At 34.9% G+C, this 21959-nt stretch overlaps 1 protein-coding gene across 4 annotated transcripts in view; it reads right to left on the bottom strand.

The window, feature by feature from the left end:
- Window positions 1-872: 872 nt before the first annotated feature.
- The window catches only part of LOC138710249 (zinc finger protein ZFP2-like), a 59574-nt gene continuing 38487 nt past the window's right edge, over window positions 873-21959 (bottom strand). For 2 of the 4 annotated variants that reach the window (XM_069840948.1, XM_069840949.1), the window contains exons 2-3: window positions 8479-9176; window positions 873-3754 (exon numbers count right to left, since the gene is read on the bottom strand). In XM_069840948.1, the coding sequence (XP_069697049.1) occupies window positions 3257-3754; window positions 8479-9174 (1194 nt within the window). In that variant the 5' untranslated portion in view covers window positions 9175-9176 and the 3' untranslated portion in view covers window positions 873-3256. Of the gene's footprint in view, window positions 3755-8478; window positions 9177-14406; window positions 14544-21959 lie in introns of those variants that run through there. The other 2 variants (XM_069840947.1, XM_069840950.1) reach the window with 2 other exon arrangements.

Raw genomic sequence — 21959 nt, 5'->3', positions numbered from 1 at the left:
ACATTACGGCTAGTTCGAAAAAGCATTGACTGTGCCGTATTTCGCATTTTTGTGAAAAGCTATGTAAACTGTGAAATGTTCGTTATCGGTTGTAATAAATGTAAATGGCTAAAATACAATAATTTGAATAATAATATGGGACAAGGAGACGTTTGTAGTACTATATAAATTGTAAGAAAAATATGTTAAAGTTATCCTTCTTCCGAAAGATCCAGGAAGATGAGTTTATAGAATATGATATAACTTATATTTTATGAAAATAATATATAAACCTTATATTTTTCATATTTCAATAGTGGAAGGAAGGCGTTAATTTTTTCAAAAGAACACGATATCGAAAGTACAATACATTTTATGGTCTGTTAGGGAAAGAGTCTGTGATGAGGCGATAGTAGCGATCCTAGTGGTGAGCAACTATCTATGGACGCATATTTCAACTGTTTAGGTTTGCATATTTAGTAAGTATTAAACTTCGTGACTGTATATACTAGACTGTGATATTATTATGTAGGTGCGAATAAATATACGCCCAGAATTTGATGGTAAAGAAATTTGTATTTCAATTAACCGTAATAATTCTTTGATGGACGATCATAAGAGTAAAAGTCAATTTTTGGTGAAATTGAGATATGTACAGTTTTGTCATCATCAGCTCGATATCTATGTCTGGTAAAAAGAGAATAAGTCAAAACCTGCTGTAGAACGCCGCATTCTCTGATGCACATAACAGTAGCTTCAAAATCATGTACGATGTTAAACAGTTTTTTTACTCTCCTGTAACTTGTACTCTTATGATCGCCCATCAAAGAATTTCCTTCTGTTTATTATGGTGAAACAAGCAACAATTAATGTAGCAAAGAGTAAAGCCCTGGTTTCAGTTGAGCAAAGTTATTAATCTCGTCTTTTATTTCTTAAGCATTTATAAAAGTGGAATATTTTAATATTTAAAATACAGTTCACACATTTTCTCTTTATTACTACCTGCTACGCAATTACTATATTTTATTTTAAACTCAGGAGAGGCAAGACTGAAGGGGATAATCCTTCTAGATTACGCATCTGAACATAACACAATGCCAATAATGTTTCACTCTAAGAAAGTGATATAAACCGTATCAATAAGACATAACACATATTATTTTCTTTAACTTGTTATATTTTGGTGTAGTAGTTATTTTAATTAATTAATTAATCTATATATACATATATATATATATATATATATATATATATATATACAGGGACATCATTTTATTTTTACTAACATTTTTAATATTAACCTGGCTATACCTTTCTATTAACGATTGAAACAGGAAACACCGTTTGCTACCCTTTCCACGACGGAGTTCGATGATACTGGCGTAAAATACAAATCACTTTACTAGGTATAGGAGGGAAGAAAAGTAGTTCATCCATTTATGTAAACTAGGAAATATCGCAATTTTGAGTTTGATAATTTTGATTAGGTTTTTGTTTAATCAAAATACAGTACTGTATTAACACTTAGTGTTTTACACACGAATTGAGCTATCCATTCGGAAGTATTAATTATGCAGTGTATATTGTACTGTTACAGCACATTAGCGTACTATATAGAGAATGAAGTTAAATTGAAAAATAATTATAATATGGATATTTAAACATATTTTAGAAAATGGTGGCCGTTCATTTCGATACAGGCTTCAGTTCTTTTGTCCATATTATCGCACTATAGACTATTGTACCTAATTTCAATTACCAGTTTCGTTCTTCGTACGAGTAACTCATGTTGAAATAATTCTGTACCTGCTCTATATAAGAGTACCTTAGGTACTGTAAATTCAATCTTCACTTCTGCCCGATCCGAAAAGATAAAATCACTCAGAAATGCTATCTACTGTCCGTTCAAGTGGTTTTGTCGCAGGGTTGTAGAAAGGGGGGGATCACGTGACAGTTAATTACTTAAGGAGGCCCTTTTATTTAAGTTATTTTAAACACTTGAATAATATTACGTAGACGTCCAATTCCTAACAGAAATTAATGTTTTCAGAAAAGAGCTAAGATAGCCCAGCTACTAGACTTTACAAAGGGGCGAACAGAAGCAGGTGGGGGAAACCGGGATGCGACATAGGGAAACGGACGACAGTACCCGTATGAAAATATGATTCAATATTGAAAGTTCTTTCGTCACTGGAAAACGCGAACATATTTCTGAAACGTACTATACTCAGTAACTCAGTACTGCTTACGCGCCCTCGGCTCTGTGTCGTGAACGGTTGGAAGTTTACTAGTAGAAGGGATGGGAGTGAAGTACATTCCAAAACTCAGGTACAATAAAAATTGAAGTAAAAATAAAATGATGTCCCTGTATATATATATATATATATATATATATATATATATATATATATATATATATATATATATTAGTGTACTACAACACCATAATCGTTTAGAGTTCCTTTGAACATAATAAAGGTAAACAGTATTGAAATGAAAATTGTTACTATTACTCCCATCATTATACATTCAACCTGAAAACTTATTACCAGGCTTAGAATAATCCGAGACAACTTAAGAATGAAGTGAAGTTGCAGTGAAACTGAGTACAGATGGAGTGAGATGGCGTGTTGAGGTTTGTTTACCTGTGCATTAGTGTACAATCCGGTTCATGGTCAGAGGTACATATTCTTCCGTCTCTGCCTACGAAACGAACTCAGGCCATCACAGTGCATTTTCAATTCATAGTGAACAGTTTCTTCGATCTTGTTACAAGTATGTACATGGTTGTTCATTGCAACGCTAACGCCGTCAACGTCGACGAGGGACATGAAAACTTGTGAGGTATGTATCCTATTTAATTTTCCACCGTCACTAGATTGTACTAATAACAGTAGAATATACCGCAGCACATAGACGGCGTTCACAGTATGTCAGTCTGCTATGTTCAAGGAACTCTATAGTCAAGTTTAGCGTACATTGGTTGCTAAAGTTTCCCGGATCCTAAGCCTGCTTAATACGAACGTGCAGTCGAATAAGGGTCAACGTTTTGCACCTGGGTCAAACGGCTGATATTTTAGTGTCATGCCTTCAAAGGCAGTTCTCTCGGAACAACTTGAACGTAACTTACATCCTTGTTCGTCCGCATTCTTCAGACATTAATAGTTCTGAGTAGTGCGTACTAGAACAACAGACTTTGTATTAGTTGAGCATTTGAATAGGTGACAAGGGTCGCGGAATCACATCCGCATTGCAATTGTAGTCCCATATGTGTTTCTTATTGTTGCACCTGCGACAGAAAGTCCACCAGAGCCTGGTTCCCTTTCCGTTTCGCTACGTCTAGTGGCGTTTCTCCACCATTGGTTTTTGCCTGGGTGTTTGCCCCTTTTGACACTAGAGCCTGCGCCCCTTCCAGGCGGTTATTCCATGCGGCCCAGTGAAGAGGTGTGTCACCAGAGACTGTTCTTGGCTCCAAAGGTGCACCGCGGTCCAGGAGTAAGTACAAGACATCCGGGGAATCGCAGCCATAGTGCATTGCAGTGGCGTTCCACTTTGCAGCTCTGCCATCGACGGGAGCTCCATTATCCAACAATACTCGAACTACACCCGCATTCTGATAATCCGCTGCTAAATGAAGGGGAGTCCTTGTGTTTCCATCCGTGACTGACAAATCTGTGCCCACCTGTAGCAAACCCCTCACCAGGGTGACATTGCCGCTCTTCGATGCCTCAAGTAGACGTCGTTCCCTCTCAGACTTACTGAGAGCAGCGAGTTCCTGTAACAACAGAAGTAGTGGCAATAGTAGCAGTTTTCAACAGTGCATCAGTTATTCATAGATTTCAAAAAGGCATATGACTCGGTTAAGAGGGAAGTATGGTATATGGTATATGGTATATTTCTCAATATACTCGGTCCCGCTCGCCCTTCACATTTCTGTATTCGGGTCAGCATTTCCTTACTTACACTATTTACAATTTTAACAAAGCCGTGATGTGACCCTTGAAGCCTGTTCATGTTCCTTTCACTTTCACTTAATATTCATTTCTTGTCCTATTCCTACATTCAACTTCATTCCCCTTTTCTCATAACTAACTAAATACTGCCGTCTTGTAAATAACATAATACATTTAACCTTACGTATTTAATGTAGAACCCTAACCCTCGTTGACTATTACCCTAAAAATTCACCCTATTATTAAATACACTGACTAAACACTTCTTATACTACACATTCGCGCTCGCAGCCTAGCACATTTGTTACACTTTATTTATAACCATATTAGAACAAAACTATTATTCAATAACCCTGAAAAAATGTCGCAGTTCAATTTGAATTATCCATTACATAACTTACACTAGCTATTATTTGAACCCACTAATACACCACTTTCTGAGATTATAAACAGCTTTTTCTTCTCTATTGTCCCCTCGTTTCGAACTCCTAGTACGATTTGCACTCTCAATATTTCCCCTTCTATTCCTCGCACTTATTTCATTTCCTCGATCACTACTCTCTTCTTTCGATGGTTCAGCATTCTTCTCTCCCCCCTTCTGCCTTCTAACTCCAAGGTCTCCAACTCTGTTGCTATTTGATGCTTTGCTAGTTTTGCCGACTTGGCCCTGGGGTGACGTCATTCCTGCTCGTCTACTTGATGATGCAGCCGCTGCCTTCGAGTTCATCGCCTGAATGGAATCTGATGATAATGCTGATTTTCTCCGACATCCTTCTATCGCAATCTCCTGTGTCGCTGCCCTCTTGCCTTCCGCAACTTTACCTTTTCTATTCATTCCGCTATTATTTACAATTTCTCTTACTTTCTCCTTTATCTCTAATCTTTTTCTTTCATCAATGTTCTCTTCATTTGACGGTGCATTTAAGTTTTCTAAACAAAATTCGACATCGAATAACTCTCCATTAATTTTCAATTTATCCTTGATTAATTTAGCGTAATGTCCATTTTGTCTAGCTGCTTTCATAAATGGCACTAAGACACTCCTTCTACACCTCATCTCGTATTCAAAATCTTCATCTATACTAATGCTCGAGTCTTTCAATGATTTCTTACTATACATGATCTTCTCTTTAATTATCCTGTTTGCCAGTTTGACCAAGATGGGCCTATTTTCTAAGAGGGAAGTATTATATGATATTCTCATTGAATTTGGTATTCCCAAGAAACTAGTTCGATTAATTAAAATGTGTCTCAGTGAAACATACAGCAGAGTCCGTATAGGTCAGTTTCTATCTGATGCTTTTCCAATTCACTGCCGGCTAAAGCAGGGAGATGCACTATCACCTTTACTTTTTAACTTCGCTCTAGAATATGCCATTAGGAAAGTTCAGGATAACAGGCAGGGTTTGGATGTTAAATGTTATGTATTATTTAACGACGCTCGCAACTGCAGAGGTTATATCAGCGTCGCCGGATGTGCCGGAATTTTGTCCCGCAGGAGTTCTTTTACATGCCAGTAAATCTACTGACATAAGCCTGTCGCATTTAAGCACACTTAAATGTCATCGACCTGGCCCGGGATCGAACCCGCAACCTTGGGCATAGAAGGCCAGCGCTATACCAACTCGCCAACCAGGTCGACCGGCAGGGTTTGGAATTGAACGGGTGAATATGTTAGGAGAAAATACACAAACGATTAGGGAAAACGCGGAAATTTTACTTGAAGCAAGTAAAGCGATCGGTTTGGAAGTAAATCCCGAAAAGACGAAGTATATGAGTATGTCTCGTGACCAGAATATTGTACGAAATGGAAATATAAAAATTGGAGATTTATCCTTCGAAGAGGTGGAAAAATTCAAATATCTTGGAGCAACAGTAACAAATATAAATGACACTTGGGAGGAAATTAAACGTAGAATAAATATGGGAAATGCGTGTTATTATTCGGTTGAGAAGCTCTTATCATCCAGTCTGCTGTCCAAAAATCTAAAAGTTAGAATTTATAAAACAGTTATATTACCGGTTGTTCTGTATGGTTGTGAAACTTGGACTCTCACTCTGAGAGAGGAACATAGGTTAAGGGTGTTTGAGAATAAGGTGCTTAGGAAAATATTTGGGGCTAAGCGGGATGAAGTTACAGGAGAATGGAGAAAGTTACACAACACAGAACTGCACGCATTGTATTCTTCACCTGACATAATTAGGAACGATGAAAGAGTAATGGAACGAAGAATTAAATCATGGAAATATCATATGTACTTCGGTACATTAAAATAATATATATAATTAGGAACATTAAATCCAGACGTTTGAGATGGGCAGGGCATGTAGCACGTATGGGCGCATCCAGAAATGCATACAGAGTGTTAGTTGGGAGACCGGAGGGAAAAAGACCTTTAGGGAGGCCGAGACGTAGGTGGGAAGAAAATATTAAAATGGATTTGAGGGAGGTGGGGTATGATGATAGAGACTGGATTAATCTTGCACATGATAGGGACCGCTGACGGGCTTATGTGAGAGCGACAATGAACCTTCGGGTTCCTTAAAAGCCATTTGTAAGTAAGTAAGTAAGTAAGTACAATTCAATATAGTAGCAGCTTTTGACCTCTGAAATAGTGTCCGATACAGTGACGTATATGGATATTAAATAGATTTTGACGTTTCAAATATTTTCCAATTAAAAGAGAATTCAGATATACAAAATACTGTATTAAGGGTAACGAAGTATAAAAAAATCTGATGACCATTTCATTTGTTTTATTTTAATATTTTAATGCACGGAAATATGTGTTACAGCTGTTTAGCTTTGGAGTGATTTATGCTTTACATGAAGAAGTAACTGGTTTGACGCACAACTCCGCTTTAGAAGATCGGGTTTCATGTACGACTACAATTTCTTAGGTTATTGTCAACCAAGGCTACAGACATACACCTCCAACTTGATCTTTCAGTTTTATTACACCATAAGTTCGTTAGTGTGGTTTAAAAAGCGGCTATCGCAATTTGCACCCCTATCTAAAATTAAAAAAAAAAATCAATACCATAACAAGATTGCCAACACGAACTTAAAGCGTTGTCACATAAAAAGAAGCACACAATAAGTTTACGAATAAAGGCCATTAGTAAAATATCATAAAAATAAACAATTCTTAGAGCATGGACAGTGTTTAAAAAGAAACAAAAAATAATAAAAAAAATTATCACAACAAATAAATTATCTGGAGATTTCTAAACAATAAAGTTATATAAAACATTCGTAGGTAAAAGTCCGAAATGTCAGTAAAACAAGTATAAAACAACAAAAGTAACCTCCGAATGTAAAGTGTGCCGAAGGTAAGCAACAACGGACCATTAAAAAGTAAATGAACTTGTCAAGTCCTGTACTGAATAGAAACATCAGAACTGAATTTGCACAATTAAAATAATTTCGAAGATCGTCACGCAGAATCAGCCGAATGGCGTATTGACGACGAAAACGGTCATATTTTCTGAAATGCGGTAAAATATGTTAGACCGTAACAGGTAGACCCCTGACGTAAATTACCTTTCAAACTAAGCATTACACACTTAGCCTAACGGCAAATTCTGCACTAGCCGCGAGCTGCAACTTTATGCCCGTGACTCCTCATTATACATGGAACAATCCCAGGACTACCCAGCTACCATATCCTGACTCCTAAAACGCTCGCTCGTACATAAGCCGAATAATTCGAGTCCGTCCAGCCTCAGGGGGCTTGTGACTGGTTACATCACGACATCCATTTGTTAGCGGCAAAACGTCAGAGTGATATATCCACTCTGGCGAGCAGAGTCGGTCACAGGGGTGCCTAAATCGCCCCGGTCTCTCATATGGGTCTCTACGTTAGTGTACATGACCATTGGTCCGGGTTCCGTATCTGGACTTGCATATAGGGGCAGTATAAAAGGTCCACTATCGCTTAGTTGCTGGGCGCTCTGTCGGGTCACACAATTCGGAAGTCGCGCTCGAATCTGTGGGACAGAACCACGGAAATAGGAAAAGTCCCCGCTGCTGAGAAGTGAGTTATAAGCCTAGAAAGCTTAATTTACTACTGGATATAAATAACTAGAAGAGAAAGAATAATGAAGCCTAGAAAGGCTTCTTAACATATCCCGTCATTTAGGCGGAGTTGGCAAAAACTAAACAGGGGGAATTGAAAAGTGAAAACGACTGAAAGTGGTGGCGTTGCGCATGCAATGGTGGTCGACGGTGAGAAATGCAGGGATAAAATGAAGAGTACGGAAAGGTGTGGTTAGTGATAACACGATAAATGTTCGAAAAGGAATGCACGAGAGCCAACAGTGCATCCCCTGGTCACCAACTTGGCGGAATCCATCTCGACCGGATTATGAGGTAAGCAGGTAAGTGATTAGTGATAGTTCAGTTAAGAGAAGCACTATTGAGTCGAAAGGTATTGGTAAAAATTTAGGCTTATGCTTGATGAATAAAACTTGATACAAAGAGAGAATATTCTGAAAAAATATGACACGAAATAGGAATATTATGTACTCAACTATGCAAACTCACCTTTCGAAAACCACTCAGAGAATCCTTCCCGTAACAATTCTTGCCCTGACAGTCTTCCATCTTGTCTAATTGGTCTAATATCTTATGTCCCGTCTCCCTTTGTTCACTGGTGTGATACTTCAACTTTTCCTCCATAAAACTATTTTGTTCCTGGAGTTTTTTCTGCAGGAAATCGTTATAATCTACAAATTTTTTGTTCAAATATCTGTCCTGATCACCAAGTTTCTTGTCCTGTTCGTCAAACCTCTTCTCCAAGAAGCTTTTCTGGCCTTCCAGTTTCTTCTCCAGAATTTCATTGTAATTCTTAACAATATTTGCTACGAATTCATCGTGCTTCTGGGATCTTTTCTCTATCAGGTCGTTCCCTTCCTGCAATTTTCTTTCCACAAATTCCTTAAAATTATTTATTCTCTTCGAAAATAGAGCATCCTGCTCAACGATTCTCTTGTCAAGAATATTCAAATGTTTCTCTATCACATTGTTCTGTTCCTCTGATTTCTTATCTAAGAGAGACTCTATTGCAATCAACTGCGCGTGGTTAGTAGCATTTGTGTCCAGGAGTGCTGGGATTAATCCCCTTTGACTCCCGACCGTCGAATTCGTGATATTCTGTATGGCTAGATTGAACACCTGTAGCAGCAGCAACTGAAGAGGGGCGGGAACACCCGCCCGAGCCTGCACTGCAGAGATGGACATGCCTGCACAAAGAACAATTTCATTGCTGTCAGTATTTCCAGTATAATTCTCAAAAATCTGTGGAACATAGATGAATTTAACGCCCTGGAATAAATTTGTATTATAGGCTACGTATATTTTTGACTGGAGATTATTTTGTTTCTTTCTACTATAGGGTACTTCGACAAGTAAAATATTTATAAAATACACACACTGTGAAAGTTGTTCGATTGGAGTAATTTTACATAGGAAATCAATAAGATAAAAGGAATAGAAATTTCCTTTGCCAATTTGCGATATATACATATATCACTATTATACATTTTTCATTCCCCCGACATCTTTCCGACAGTTCAGTACTTCATATACCCTCTTAATATTATCTCTCTATACTTCGATAGACACTGCTGGTGAAAGGACATGTTTCTTGACGTTACTTCTTACGAGCAAGTCATTGAAGAAAACTTAGCGTATAAGAATTATTATCGTGTTGTGTTCTTTAGTGCTACTCTTGTGTGTGTGTGTGTGTGTGTGTGTGTGTCTATATATATATATATATATATATATATATATATATATATATATATATATATATAAACTATTAGTGATTAAATATATAACATAAAGTTTCTGTTGGCAGAATATCAGCACAATATCATCACCAGTGGAAATCCGATAGGGGGCTCTCACAACATGGCCAATTCGACTTTTTTTTTTTTTTTTTGGAAATATAATTAATTTTGACAGGTGAATTTACATTACACTGTATAAAACCAGGATATATAATAGTGATTACTTTACCTACCTTCATTACTGTTGCACATAATTTTTTTGTCCAAAAAATATTAATAATAATGTAGGACTATCTTGTTTTTACCGAATCTTTGTTAATTTATTTATTTAATGTCTTGTAAACGGAAAATGTATTATATATCTTGTTATTTATTGTGTCTTTTGGTAGTTTTACTATTTTTTGAAAACTTAAGAGCGTTAAAATTAAATTCATCCTAGAAATCTTATTTGTGTGTATGTGTGTGTCTGTGTGTGTACTTTTTGCGTTTGTATTTTGTGTTTGTATCTAATGACGAACCTATAATCTGTAATAGATTGTACAGGGAATGAATAAATACAATACAACAATGTGGCCTCCGCGATCTCCAGATTTCAATCCGGCCGACTTTTGGTTGTGGGGTTACCTTAAAGAACGAGTTTTCCTAACACATCCAACAACCCTAAAGATGTCATCTCGCAAGAAATTACCAATATTCCAAGACATTATCTGCAAAATGCTGTGCATGGTGTCACAGTCAGAATGCTGTACGCTGAACAAGAGAACAGCGGACATCTTCCCAATGTTTTGTAAACCCCGTTGTTTGCCCACACTTTGATGTTTTTGTTTTTTCCCTATCTCAAATATTATAATATTTATAGGGGTTTAATATTTTAACTGACTTTTGAAATACCCTATATTTCAGGTTACTGTTTGTATTTTGAGAAGTAACGAAATTGATATCAAGTTTGTTTGTCTTAAAAATGGTAATAGTTCAACATAACATTTCTAATGTCAATAAAACTTCACACTATAATATAATTAGTAATTCTTTTGACCAAGACAGTGTCAAGCCACAGAACAGTATACATTATACATTAAAATATAAATTTGTAATATAAAATAAAAAAAAAATGTGTGTAATATATTACATATTTTCATTAAAAATGTAATCAGGGAAATTAATTACTGTATATCTATAGAATCAAAATTTAACTTTTTCTGTGATTTCTGTGATTTGAGGATTTGATCAAACATTCAACTTGCATTATCTCAAAAGTGTAAAAATGTGGCTTGGCACTTTCTTGCCCGGATCCCCTCAATTAATCATTGAAGCGAATCCACCAGTTCAAATAGCTGAATTTAGTAACCTACATTTCATGGAAGAGATTACGGCACGTTCCAATCGAATGGGGGGGAGGGAATATGCAATAAACACTATATATATATATATATATATATATATATATATATATATATATATATATATATACAGAGCGTTCGCGTACGGATGGGGCCAGGAAAGCGGCCTGCCTGCGGTGTCGCTTGCGGGAATCGTCTATCCGTAAGCTTCCGCTTACTGTACTCTGTAAGGTTTTAATTTTAAAAGTTTAGCAGTAATAAAGACTGATGTTTTTGAAACACTAACTTCCTGTGAAACACGTCTTAGAGATTTATTAGGAGAGCGTGTAAATGATGCACTCATTTCATCAATTTTTTCTCCCGTCAATACTCTTCGTTTTCGCTTAGGAATTGTAGCATTTATCGACCCTGTAGTCCTTCATTTGTTAACAAGACGTCTAACAGTTTCTCTACCCTGAATTGGAGCACCCGGATATTTCACTTCAAATTGCCTACGCACCTCTCTACATAACTCTGTTTTCACTTATGCATTATACAGTACATAAGAACTCTGTTCAAGCGTGAATTTTGCGTTTTGCATTGTTAACAAATTTTACACAACGCTGAATATTTAAGCAACTATGTCAAGAAACTGCACTGTACGTGTTAAATACTGCAACATCTGGCTCACAACTGACAACTTGTCGACCTTGATGTCCTTGATTGTCGAGCGTGTCTCAACAACTGCGCGCACAAAGCGGCTTATCAGTACATGCCGCTTTCCTGGCCTCACTCGTAGGCGAACGCTCTGTATATACAGCTTGGGCTATAAAGATGAGCCCCAACAAATTACGTAGACAAACGTTCGTAACATAAAATTTCTCGTGTATTCATTACACTTAATGCCAAGAGGTACAATGCTAATTTCAGACAAACATAAGCACTAAGTCAAACAGCAATTTTCATGAAATGTTAAGTACAGAAGAAATAAAAACATTGTCCAGCTACAACACTGATTCTATGTACATTAACAGTCAAATATTTAGGAGTAACATTACATTATCGACTAACATGGCAGCCATACATAAGTAATAAAATAACAGAGATTGTTGCAGATTTTTACCAAGCATCCAAATGAACATCTTCAGAATTCCACAAATAAATTTCTATGTATTATTGAGGGAAGGAGGCTCATGTCAGTAGATTTACTGGCATGTAAAAGAACTCCTGCGGGACAAAATTCCGGCACATCCGGCGACGCTGATATAACCTCTGCAGTTGCGAGCGTCGTTAAATAAAACATAACATTTAACATTTTGAGGGAAGTGAATGAGACAAAAATTATTCAACTGCACGAAGACTTAGAAATGGACACATTTGTACCATAACTAAACATGCATGACAATTAAACTTTATCATAAGGCTTCACACTCTGTTCATATACAACCCTGGCTCACATTTAACTGCAACAGATGAGGCAGAAGACCAAAAATAATTTTGTCAACATTTAAATTGTAAAGAAACCATTAACTACAGATAAGGATATCTCAGCCTTGCGAGGTCACATGCCCAACAACATCTAAGAGGAAGGATGGGGACACTGATACTGTAGGCCAATTATTTATACAAATAAGAAAATCTACGTAATCAGTAAATGAGAAATATCCTCGACACCGTAAACAAATGATGGCATTTCTTACAGAAGTAAGACGAACATGAAACTGTTGCGTAATATTTTATTATAGACAAGGTTTCCTGATGAACACAATGACTAAAGGCCCATTCACAATGAAAATTAAACATAACCGTAACATAAACACAGAAGTTTGCGTCCAGGCTACCAAATGGGATCATTCACAATGATTCACATAAGCATTGACATAAACATTACCGTAAGACGTTAACATGAAAGTTTCATGCTTATACTTACGTGATTTGCAAACAGAACACAATCGTGGAGCGCTGAAGTATAGGACAGAATATGAGGAAATGGCGTCGTTGTTATGTTTCCATGGTTACCAAGTATGTTTGCTGTTATGTTTATGTTCCCGTCGTGAATGATATTGATTTTACCGTAACGTTTATATTCTTAAGTTAATGCTTACGTTATGTTTAATTTTCATTGTGAATGAGCCTTAACATTTAACCAATTTTCGTAAACTCCAACTCAGGCCCGTGATATTTGTAAGGATGTAAAGGAAAAATTGTCAAATGCCAGGATTACATAAATATTAGTTGACACAATGAAGCAAAAACTTAATACAAATACGAATGCATCCGAGTTAGTTATGTCATGTTTAATTGAAGAGCGTGATTCCAAAACTCGCTCAGTCAATTTGGCCATATATATATATATATATATATATATATATATATATATATATATACTGTATATATATATATATACTGTATATATGTGATTTTATATTTTAAGCCAGTTTTCTTCCAAAAGAACGCCAATCTTTGTCTAAAAGTTGTGTTATTGTGCATGTCACTTGAAAACTCGTTCAGTCCATAGACTGGTGAATAAAAAACTAGCCCAGTCCTTTCATAAAAATGGACTGAACGCTTCTTGGGATCACATTCTTCAATTGTTAGACTCTTGAATGATTTTGTAATTGATAGCAAGGAATATTCCTGAAAAATACAGAAATTACGTAATACAAATTTGGACAAGTATAGTATTTTGCATCCATAATAAAATTATTTAAATTAATGTAAATATTTTTTTCCCAATTACATTAAATTGCATTTTCGACATTTCTGAGGTTGGGGTGCCTGGAAGGCGGAGTTACGTTACCCCGATGTTATCACGCGATTATCATGATTATGTGACGCCAGATGTTTAGCTCGTGTAATATTTCAATACACTGAGTGAAAACAGTAAGCTAAAATCGAGAAATGACATTTTCATAATGTCATTGTTAAGAATAACGCTTCGATTTTTCAATACATATTAAATGCAGAATTCAATTCTAACTGAAAACTTTGTAGGTTACGTCATCGCGAAAACGAATTAAAGAGAGAGAAAATTTTAAGCCAGAAATAGTATACAACTTAGCTTACGAAAAACAAGTGTTTGAAGAAATTAAATACGAGACAGCAACGAGAGAGGCAAGGATTATATTAGTTACTAAATCAGTCCGTCAGCCAGAAAAGATTCTAATCAACTTATTTTTTTCGTCAAAGTTAAAGTTCATGATCCATCACAGGCATCTTGTGACTGCAAACTAAATATCAACAATCGTGCCTCCTTACATACATTCTGCAGTTTCAAACGATTCCTCCCTCTACGACAAAACCCTGATCACCGAACAATGATTACTACTGTTCAAGAAACATACAGTATAATATTACACTACCTGAACTGCTGAATAATCAACTTCACTTGCTTCGGAACCGCCTCGTAATTTGATCTCGCCTGCACTGCGAAATCGATGCTCAGCAGTTGTGAGGCGATGTTATAGTGTTGAGATTGATGACGTCAGAGTTTTACTATCTTCAATGTGATCATATACGAAAAGAAATATCGTACACAAATTTCCTCGTAACCACGTTTAAGGCGTTTGGTGGGTTATACCCAACGAGTTAGATACAACTCGTTGGTTATACCAGAGCCTTCTTTAATTAAAAGCCGGAGCATGGTTAGGTTTGACAACGCAGAGTGGAGGCGGGCGGAGGCGAAATAAAGGCATGACGTTTGACGTTTTAGTGCTTTGATTTCGTTGTCACATGTACATTTTCGACATTAATTGATACAAAACTAAGTGCACATGATCAAGATTCAGCGTATTGATGTATGTAATTTATTACGGAATCCGAAATGGTATTTTATTTGTATTTCAGAATACCGCGTAAGTACTTGCATAAAGCCACTTACAACTTCAAAAAAATTAAAATCATACGTGTTTTCAATTGATGGTACTAGGGAAAATAAATAAGTACTTAAAGAAATGTTACTTCTACCAAAAATAAATAAAATAACGACGTACTTTCGCAATACCCTATTCAAATCAATTAACCATTATGTGGGTATTAAATTGACAATGTTTTGTCGCTTTATGTTGTTTCACCTCTGACGTGAAAGGTCTAGAATATCATATAGGCCTACATTTTAATTCCATGTGATCTGTCGTGCTTTTCAATAAATATTTCCGATACCCAGGAAGCCAATTTTAGTTTGAACCTCGCCAGTCATCATAACAATACTGTTATCCTAAATTATTTGTTATACATTTTTCAAAATATAATTTTAAATAGGTCAAGGCCAAGTATAAAGATCTATGAAAAAATTAAGAAAAATACCTTCAACATAACATGTAACAATACACTCATTATCTATTAAGTATGTGCCAATTAGCGTAAACTTAGTGAACTTTAAATCCTGTAAATACGAAGTGAAAAGAAACGTGTTTATAACTGATTTATTGCAAAAGGAATAATATTAATAAATACACCTTGAAAACCAACAAAGTGAGTGTATGCATCTACAAATTATAGATAGATCCGAATCTTCAAAACTGCAACTTATTTTATGGGATCACAAAACAGCAGTTTACAATGAACTTGAAAATCAACGGCGTAACTTTATTGATATAGCAGGCGAGACCCAACAATTTGGCTAGAATTCTGATACATCACAAACCACAGTAAGACTATTAAAATGTAGTTCATACAATATTTTATATTTACTTTGTAAACACTAACCGTAAAAATTTCCAAAGACTGAAACCATTTTTTTTTTCATTCATTGTCTTGATTTTATTTCCAACACGCACATAGTTTATAATACATCAATAATGAACGTTTGGTACGACCGCGAACAAAATTCCATCGACACACACTTATATTGTAACATAAATTTACATTGAAAATCGGCATGAGCACAAACACGTGTACTGTATGGTCGGCCTCCGGCTGACAGTTAATTACAGTGTTGCCGACGTATGGCTCCGGCTTGTAACTGAAGAAGGCTCTGGTTATACTGAAATGGAATTAGGAAGGATAATGATGCTTATTGGCATCGTCGAATAAACACTTCTACATGAGCAATGTTATGATAGCGATGTAATCTGCGTAGACAGATGCAGGCAGGTATGTAGGCAGATAGATGGGTAAGTTTGTAGGTGGATGGATGGGCGGAAAGAGAAGAAAATCAGTTAAATATCATGCGATCGCCCATCTTTGCAAATTAATTTGGAGCTCTAATGAAGAATCCATGTGAACTCCATTGGTCACTTGTTTTCCTCAGTTTTTCCACTGCTTTTAAGGATCTTAAAACATTTTTAAGAGAAAAGACGAAAATTAACGTAACCTTATAGCTACCAGATGAAGAGAGAAATGTCGCAAGCCGGTCATCTACACAACTGAACAGCAACAGTATACAGTCGCAGAACATGTTTAAAGTCTTAGCAGAGTTCGCGGTGAGAAGAGTTGTCGCAGTGTTCGCTAGACACGGGTTCCGAGACCTGCATTGGGCGACTTACGACCAAATAAGCACGCACTGAGTACCGAAAACGACTTGAAAAATCCAAGTCTGCGGTTTGAAAAGGTTTTAATTTGGACAATGCCGTAATTTATTTGGGAAAATATGCAGGTCTGTGACTCACTTCTTTCAGGCTTCATCCCGATACTTGTCTTCATAGTTTAAGAAACCATGATAGTTAACCACAGGATGAGTGTTTTTAATTTAAAAAACTATCCACTTGCTTATGAGATGACTAATAAAATATATCACGATCGATCCTCAGGTCATTATTTATTTGTTCATATTTAATTATTTATTTACTTACTTATTTCACTATTTATATATTTAATCGTATGGGTTATTATTTATTTATTTAATTATTTATTTATTTATTTATTTATTTATTTATTTATTTATTTATTTATTTATTTATTTATTTATTTATTTATTCCTCTGGTATATTTAAGGTCTCCAGGTTTTCTTTTCCAGTCAACCAGAACTAATTACTGTAAACAATATAACAGAGCCTATAATATTATAAACTGAAATAGATAATATCACATAATTTTCAAGATGTAATGCCATAAAAAATTCAAGTAATTCGTTTAAAATAAAAATATAAGTTACATAGAGAAATATATTACTAAGCCTAGTAATTACAAAGAAATGTCAGAAAAAAATTAAGAGGGGAAGGAGATGAAGTATGTTTAGACAAATCACATTTTACTCTTAATGACAGCGAGGTCTTCAATTGTACAATTGATCAATTTTCAATTCCTTTTGAATTCCCGGAAATCTGTGATAGAAAACTGATGATTTTTTAGTATTGTTTTCATTTTGTCCATATTAATTTTTTAGATTCCTTATATTTGTCTGTTATATGTGTATTAAGATTTTAAAATAAGAATAACATAAATAAGTCATCTACTTTAAGAAGTAATTCGCTTTATTCATGTGCGGTGATCTTGTTACCCTACTTGATAGTCTGTGTCATGAAAATTCCAGGATATTAAATTCAATCTGTAGCTTTATTTTCTTCATTTATGAGGTTCTCTCGTTTCAAATTACTTGTATTTTCCTTCGTGTTATTTATGTCATTATTCATATTGTTATTTATATTATCATGATCTTTGTTTTCAAATTTATTTTTATTCCTATGTGTTATGGTTATTCTAAAACGATTTTGGTAGAAATAATTATTAGTGGACCTCTTTTTTTTCTTCTACATAACCATTGTAGTATAGATGGAGTTAGAATATTTGAATTTCAACAAAGAACTGCATTTTATTTTATTGCATTCGTATTTTTATTTATTTATTTTTAGAACTTTTATAGAATTTTTTAACAATATTTTATTTATTATAAACAAATCTTTTGAAGATGTTAATGGTTGTATAGATTGAATTCCAATATTTAAATTTCAACAAATGACAGAAACGATTTACAATTTATGTTATAGTACTGTGACATTCATAGCCTATAGCCAGTGACATACTAAAGTTTTTAAATTTTGGTCTACGTTTTCAGCAGTATGAAACGAGACTTTTTAACCTCCCTGTATTTTAAAAAATAGGACGATTATTTTATATTTTTTACATTTTCTGAAGATCTACAATTAATAATACAAAAATTGTTAAATATTTCAAAATCTTAACAAAGATGATTTTGGTATTATTAAGTTGTAATAAACCTTGGTAGAAGGATTAATAAGTGACATCATGGATGAATGTAATAGGATGCGAGACTGCGGTCTACACCATCTAGCTTCGCCCGGCTGAAGTAATAAAGACTAGCGCCACATACGTGATGCTAGATCTTCCATAATTCTCCAATTATCCGTTACGGTTACAAAGATCATAATTATTAGATGGGAAGAAGAAATGGAAGCCAGAAACTTGCAGAAAAATTGAGACTAATGTTCTGCACCTGGATGTGTTATGTGTGTATATATGCAATGTATGTTAAACAGTGGTGTTTAAGGACCTTGTTTAAATAGTGTTGTTGAATATTTTGTAAAATAGATTGCAATATAATAATTTCAATAATTATCTAACTAGTTTTTTCCAGCCTTTTTCAATGTTCCGTAGGCTACACTACCCAAAGAATAAAAGCAATTTCAATTATTTAACCTCTTGTTTTCTTTTCTGTCGTCCATTTTTGGTTGTATGTTAATAAGTTGTATTAGAAGGTGGTGTAATATAGTGTCTAATTTTGCTGTTGGCTCCAATATGAATTTTAAGGGAAGTGGAAAATGGGAGAAATAAAAATCATTTATTTTAAATTTGGTGGTTTCAGAGATGGAGGGGAAAGTTTTATGCATATAATTATACTTTCCACCACTTGGTGCGCTGCTAGATGCGTGAATTAATTATTTATTCCTTCCACCACTTAATGTGCTGCTATATGCGGGCAAAAAGAAGTGGCAGCAAGATGAATTGCTAGATTAGCGTCTCTACTGTTTGAAAGGGAAAGTCAATAACTTACGCATGCTATTATATTCATCCATTGTGACACTGTGAAAGATAGTGTGTGTAGTCACAGTCTAATACATACAGTCGCGCAACTCCGACCCTTTTTTTTTTGCCAACACGAGACAACTGATACGACAGTAGCGCTCAAGCGGCAGGCAAGTTAAATGTGTGCAGCGTCCATATGATAATATAGCCACAGTCTAATACTTACAGTCATGCAACTCATACGTATAAAATATGCCAACATTTGACAGCTAGCGCGACAGTAGCCCTCTAGCGGCAGGCAATTTAAAAGTGTGCACACGACATATGATAACACATCAGAAAACGGGTTTTGCGTAATTTGTTTTATATTTTTATGCTATACAGTAAGTGTATATGATTCTTATTAATTTTACTTTAGAATCCTAGAAGAATTTCACACGCAGTTAATCTACAAGTCTCAGAAGCTGCGAATAAACCTAATTCTTTCTGCCCCTTACAACTGAATCATGGCCCTGTTCACGTATCATGGTTTGAAATAATGTAATTGTTCGTACGTAGATGGTTAATTAAATTCATTCCTAAATATATTTATGAAACATTAGAACTCTATATTTCCTGTGAGAAGAGTCAAAATTAGTAGCTTCAAAATTGTAGGGCATATCTCGTAGGGTACATTGCGTGGTGAACTCCTCTCCCTATTTCCTAAGAAATTAACTATTTTCCATACCGCAAATTGGGGTAAACTCGGCCGCTGAGGTAAACTTGAAAATAAAAATGGAGAAGATTTAAACCTTAATATGACAGACATTGATTTATGAAGTTCGTTATTTTTCATTTCTTAAGAACCGTTATTTCCATTATTATCTTGAGTGACAAATTAGTGCTGATATTATGGTTTAAATGTTTATGGCAAGTTTACCGGATTTTAGATTACATTTCCAGTTTTCACACATAAGCTTAATTTTAACTTATCCTACCTATATAATACGTAATTTACATGCCCTTACTGATAATATGACGCAGGTGAGAACAAATAAATGAACACACAATTTTGTTGAAAAAATTGTGACTTCAATTAACTCAGAAAATGTAGGCCTAATTTTATTTTCAGAGCAGAAGTGGTGTAAGTCAAAATGGGTAATGAGGGTTAAAGTAAACATTCTTTAAAATACAGCGCAAAGTAGCAGTTAATACTGAATTTATTTAAACTATTAGTAGTCAGTGAAAAGCACGAAGGATATATTAATTGCTACTTTGCGCTGTATTTTACAGAATATTTACTTTAAACCTCATTACCTAATTTTGACTTACACCACTCCTGCTCTGAACGGCTCAAATAATCACTGGGAATGTAAAATCAGCACCAATAACAGTCATGCAAATTATTACAGAAAAGATTGCTTTTATATTAAATTTAAAAAGGCTCTTGAAAACTTAATACTTCTGCCACATGAATCTACACCAACACATCAGAAATTTATCGACACAGTCTGGATTTATTCAAGAAGTGAATATTTTACAAAAGGATTACAATACTCCACGAATTCTTGAAAAATTAACACCATGATCCCTACTTGAAAGCAATATAACATTCAACTTTTGAAAAATATAAAGAAAAAAAAACACGAATACAAAAATTATGGAATTACTTGCATTAAAAACTGTAGATACATTATCCAAAATCGGAATGGATACACATTTGCACATATGATTTCTGCAAAAAAAATATATGTATACTGTAACAGGTATTTACTTTGTTTTTTATTTAAACTTTCTTTCCTGACATACAAATAGGTAACTGATAACTAATAAATGTTTTATAGAACACATTACGTAGGCTACCTACAACGTGGATTATTGGTTATGACTGAGTTATGATTTTCTCTTGGTCTTTAAGGAATCTGAAGAACGACAAATTCGGAGATTTAAACTTGTTGTTACTGCAATTTTCGTCATTGCACACATTGCCTTTATTCCGACGCACGATTAAAACGTTATTGGAACATCTCTCATCCCTTTAAATCACGTGCTGGCTGAACGAGACTATGACCAGTGCCTTGCCTGCCGCTTGGGCGCTAGTGTCGCGAATGTTGGCAGAAAAAGTGTTGAAGTTTCGTGACTGTATGTATTAGACTGTGATATAGCTAAGAAATGATACGATGTAGTTTATTTGATATTTTTATGTCATACAGTAACTGTATATGGTTCTTACAAATTTTATTTTAGAAACCTACAAGACTTTTATACCCAGTTAATCGAAAAAAAAGTTGTAAGTTCGCGAAATTGAGAATAAACTCAAATCCTTCTGCTTCTTACTTTCAAGAGAATCATAGTTTGAGATATATAATTTTTCGAACCTGGATGGCAAATTCCGTTTATTTATAAATATATTTATGCATCATTTGAACTCTGTACGTATTGCCTGTGAGAAAAATAAATATTAGTAGCCTCAAAAACAATTTCAGTCTTAGCAGGAAAGGGGGACAATATTTTTCTTATTCCAGACCTTATCGAGTGGCGTACTCACACTACTTCCTCAGAAATTAACTATTTTCCATACTGGGGTAAACTCGACAGCTGATGTAAACTTGATAATAAAAAAGGAGATTTAACCCATATGAGATCACTGAATATGTTTTGAAGTTCACTTTTTTATTTCCTTAAGTGCCGACATGTTTTTATTATTTTAAGCTACAATAGGGGTATTACGGTTTTTTTTATGCTAAGTTTACTGCAATTTGCAATACATGTTCAGTTTCCACCCGTAGGCTTACTTTTAACTTATACGATACATTTACATGCACTTACTGTCTTATTACTAACATGACGTTCATGCGAACAAATGAATACACAGGTTTCATGAAGAAATTTTTATTTTAATTAACAAATAAATTGTAGCAATAGGTCATAGGATTGCTACCATAGACCAATATTGCTAATGCCAGTACGTTCTTACGAACAGGGCGTGGGCTTTTAATAATTTTTAATAATG

The sequence above is a fragment of the Periplaneta americana genome, chromosome 12 (assembly GCF_040183065.1).
Source record: "Periplaneta americana isolate PAMFEO1 chromosome 12, P.americana_PAMFEO1_priV1, whole genome shotgun sequence".
In the NCBI taxonomy this organism is placed as follows: Eukaryota; Metazoa; Arthropoda; class Insecta; order Blattodea; family Blattidae; genus Periplaneta; species Periplaneta americana.
The sequence above is the reverse complement of the archived record's forward strand: the minus strand, read 5'-3'. Positions and strand labels throughout refer to the sequence as shown.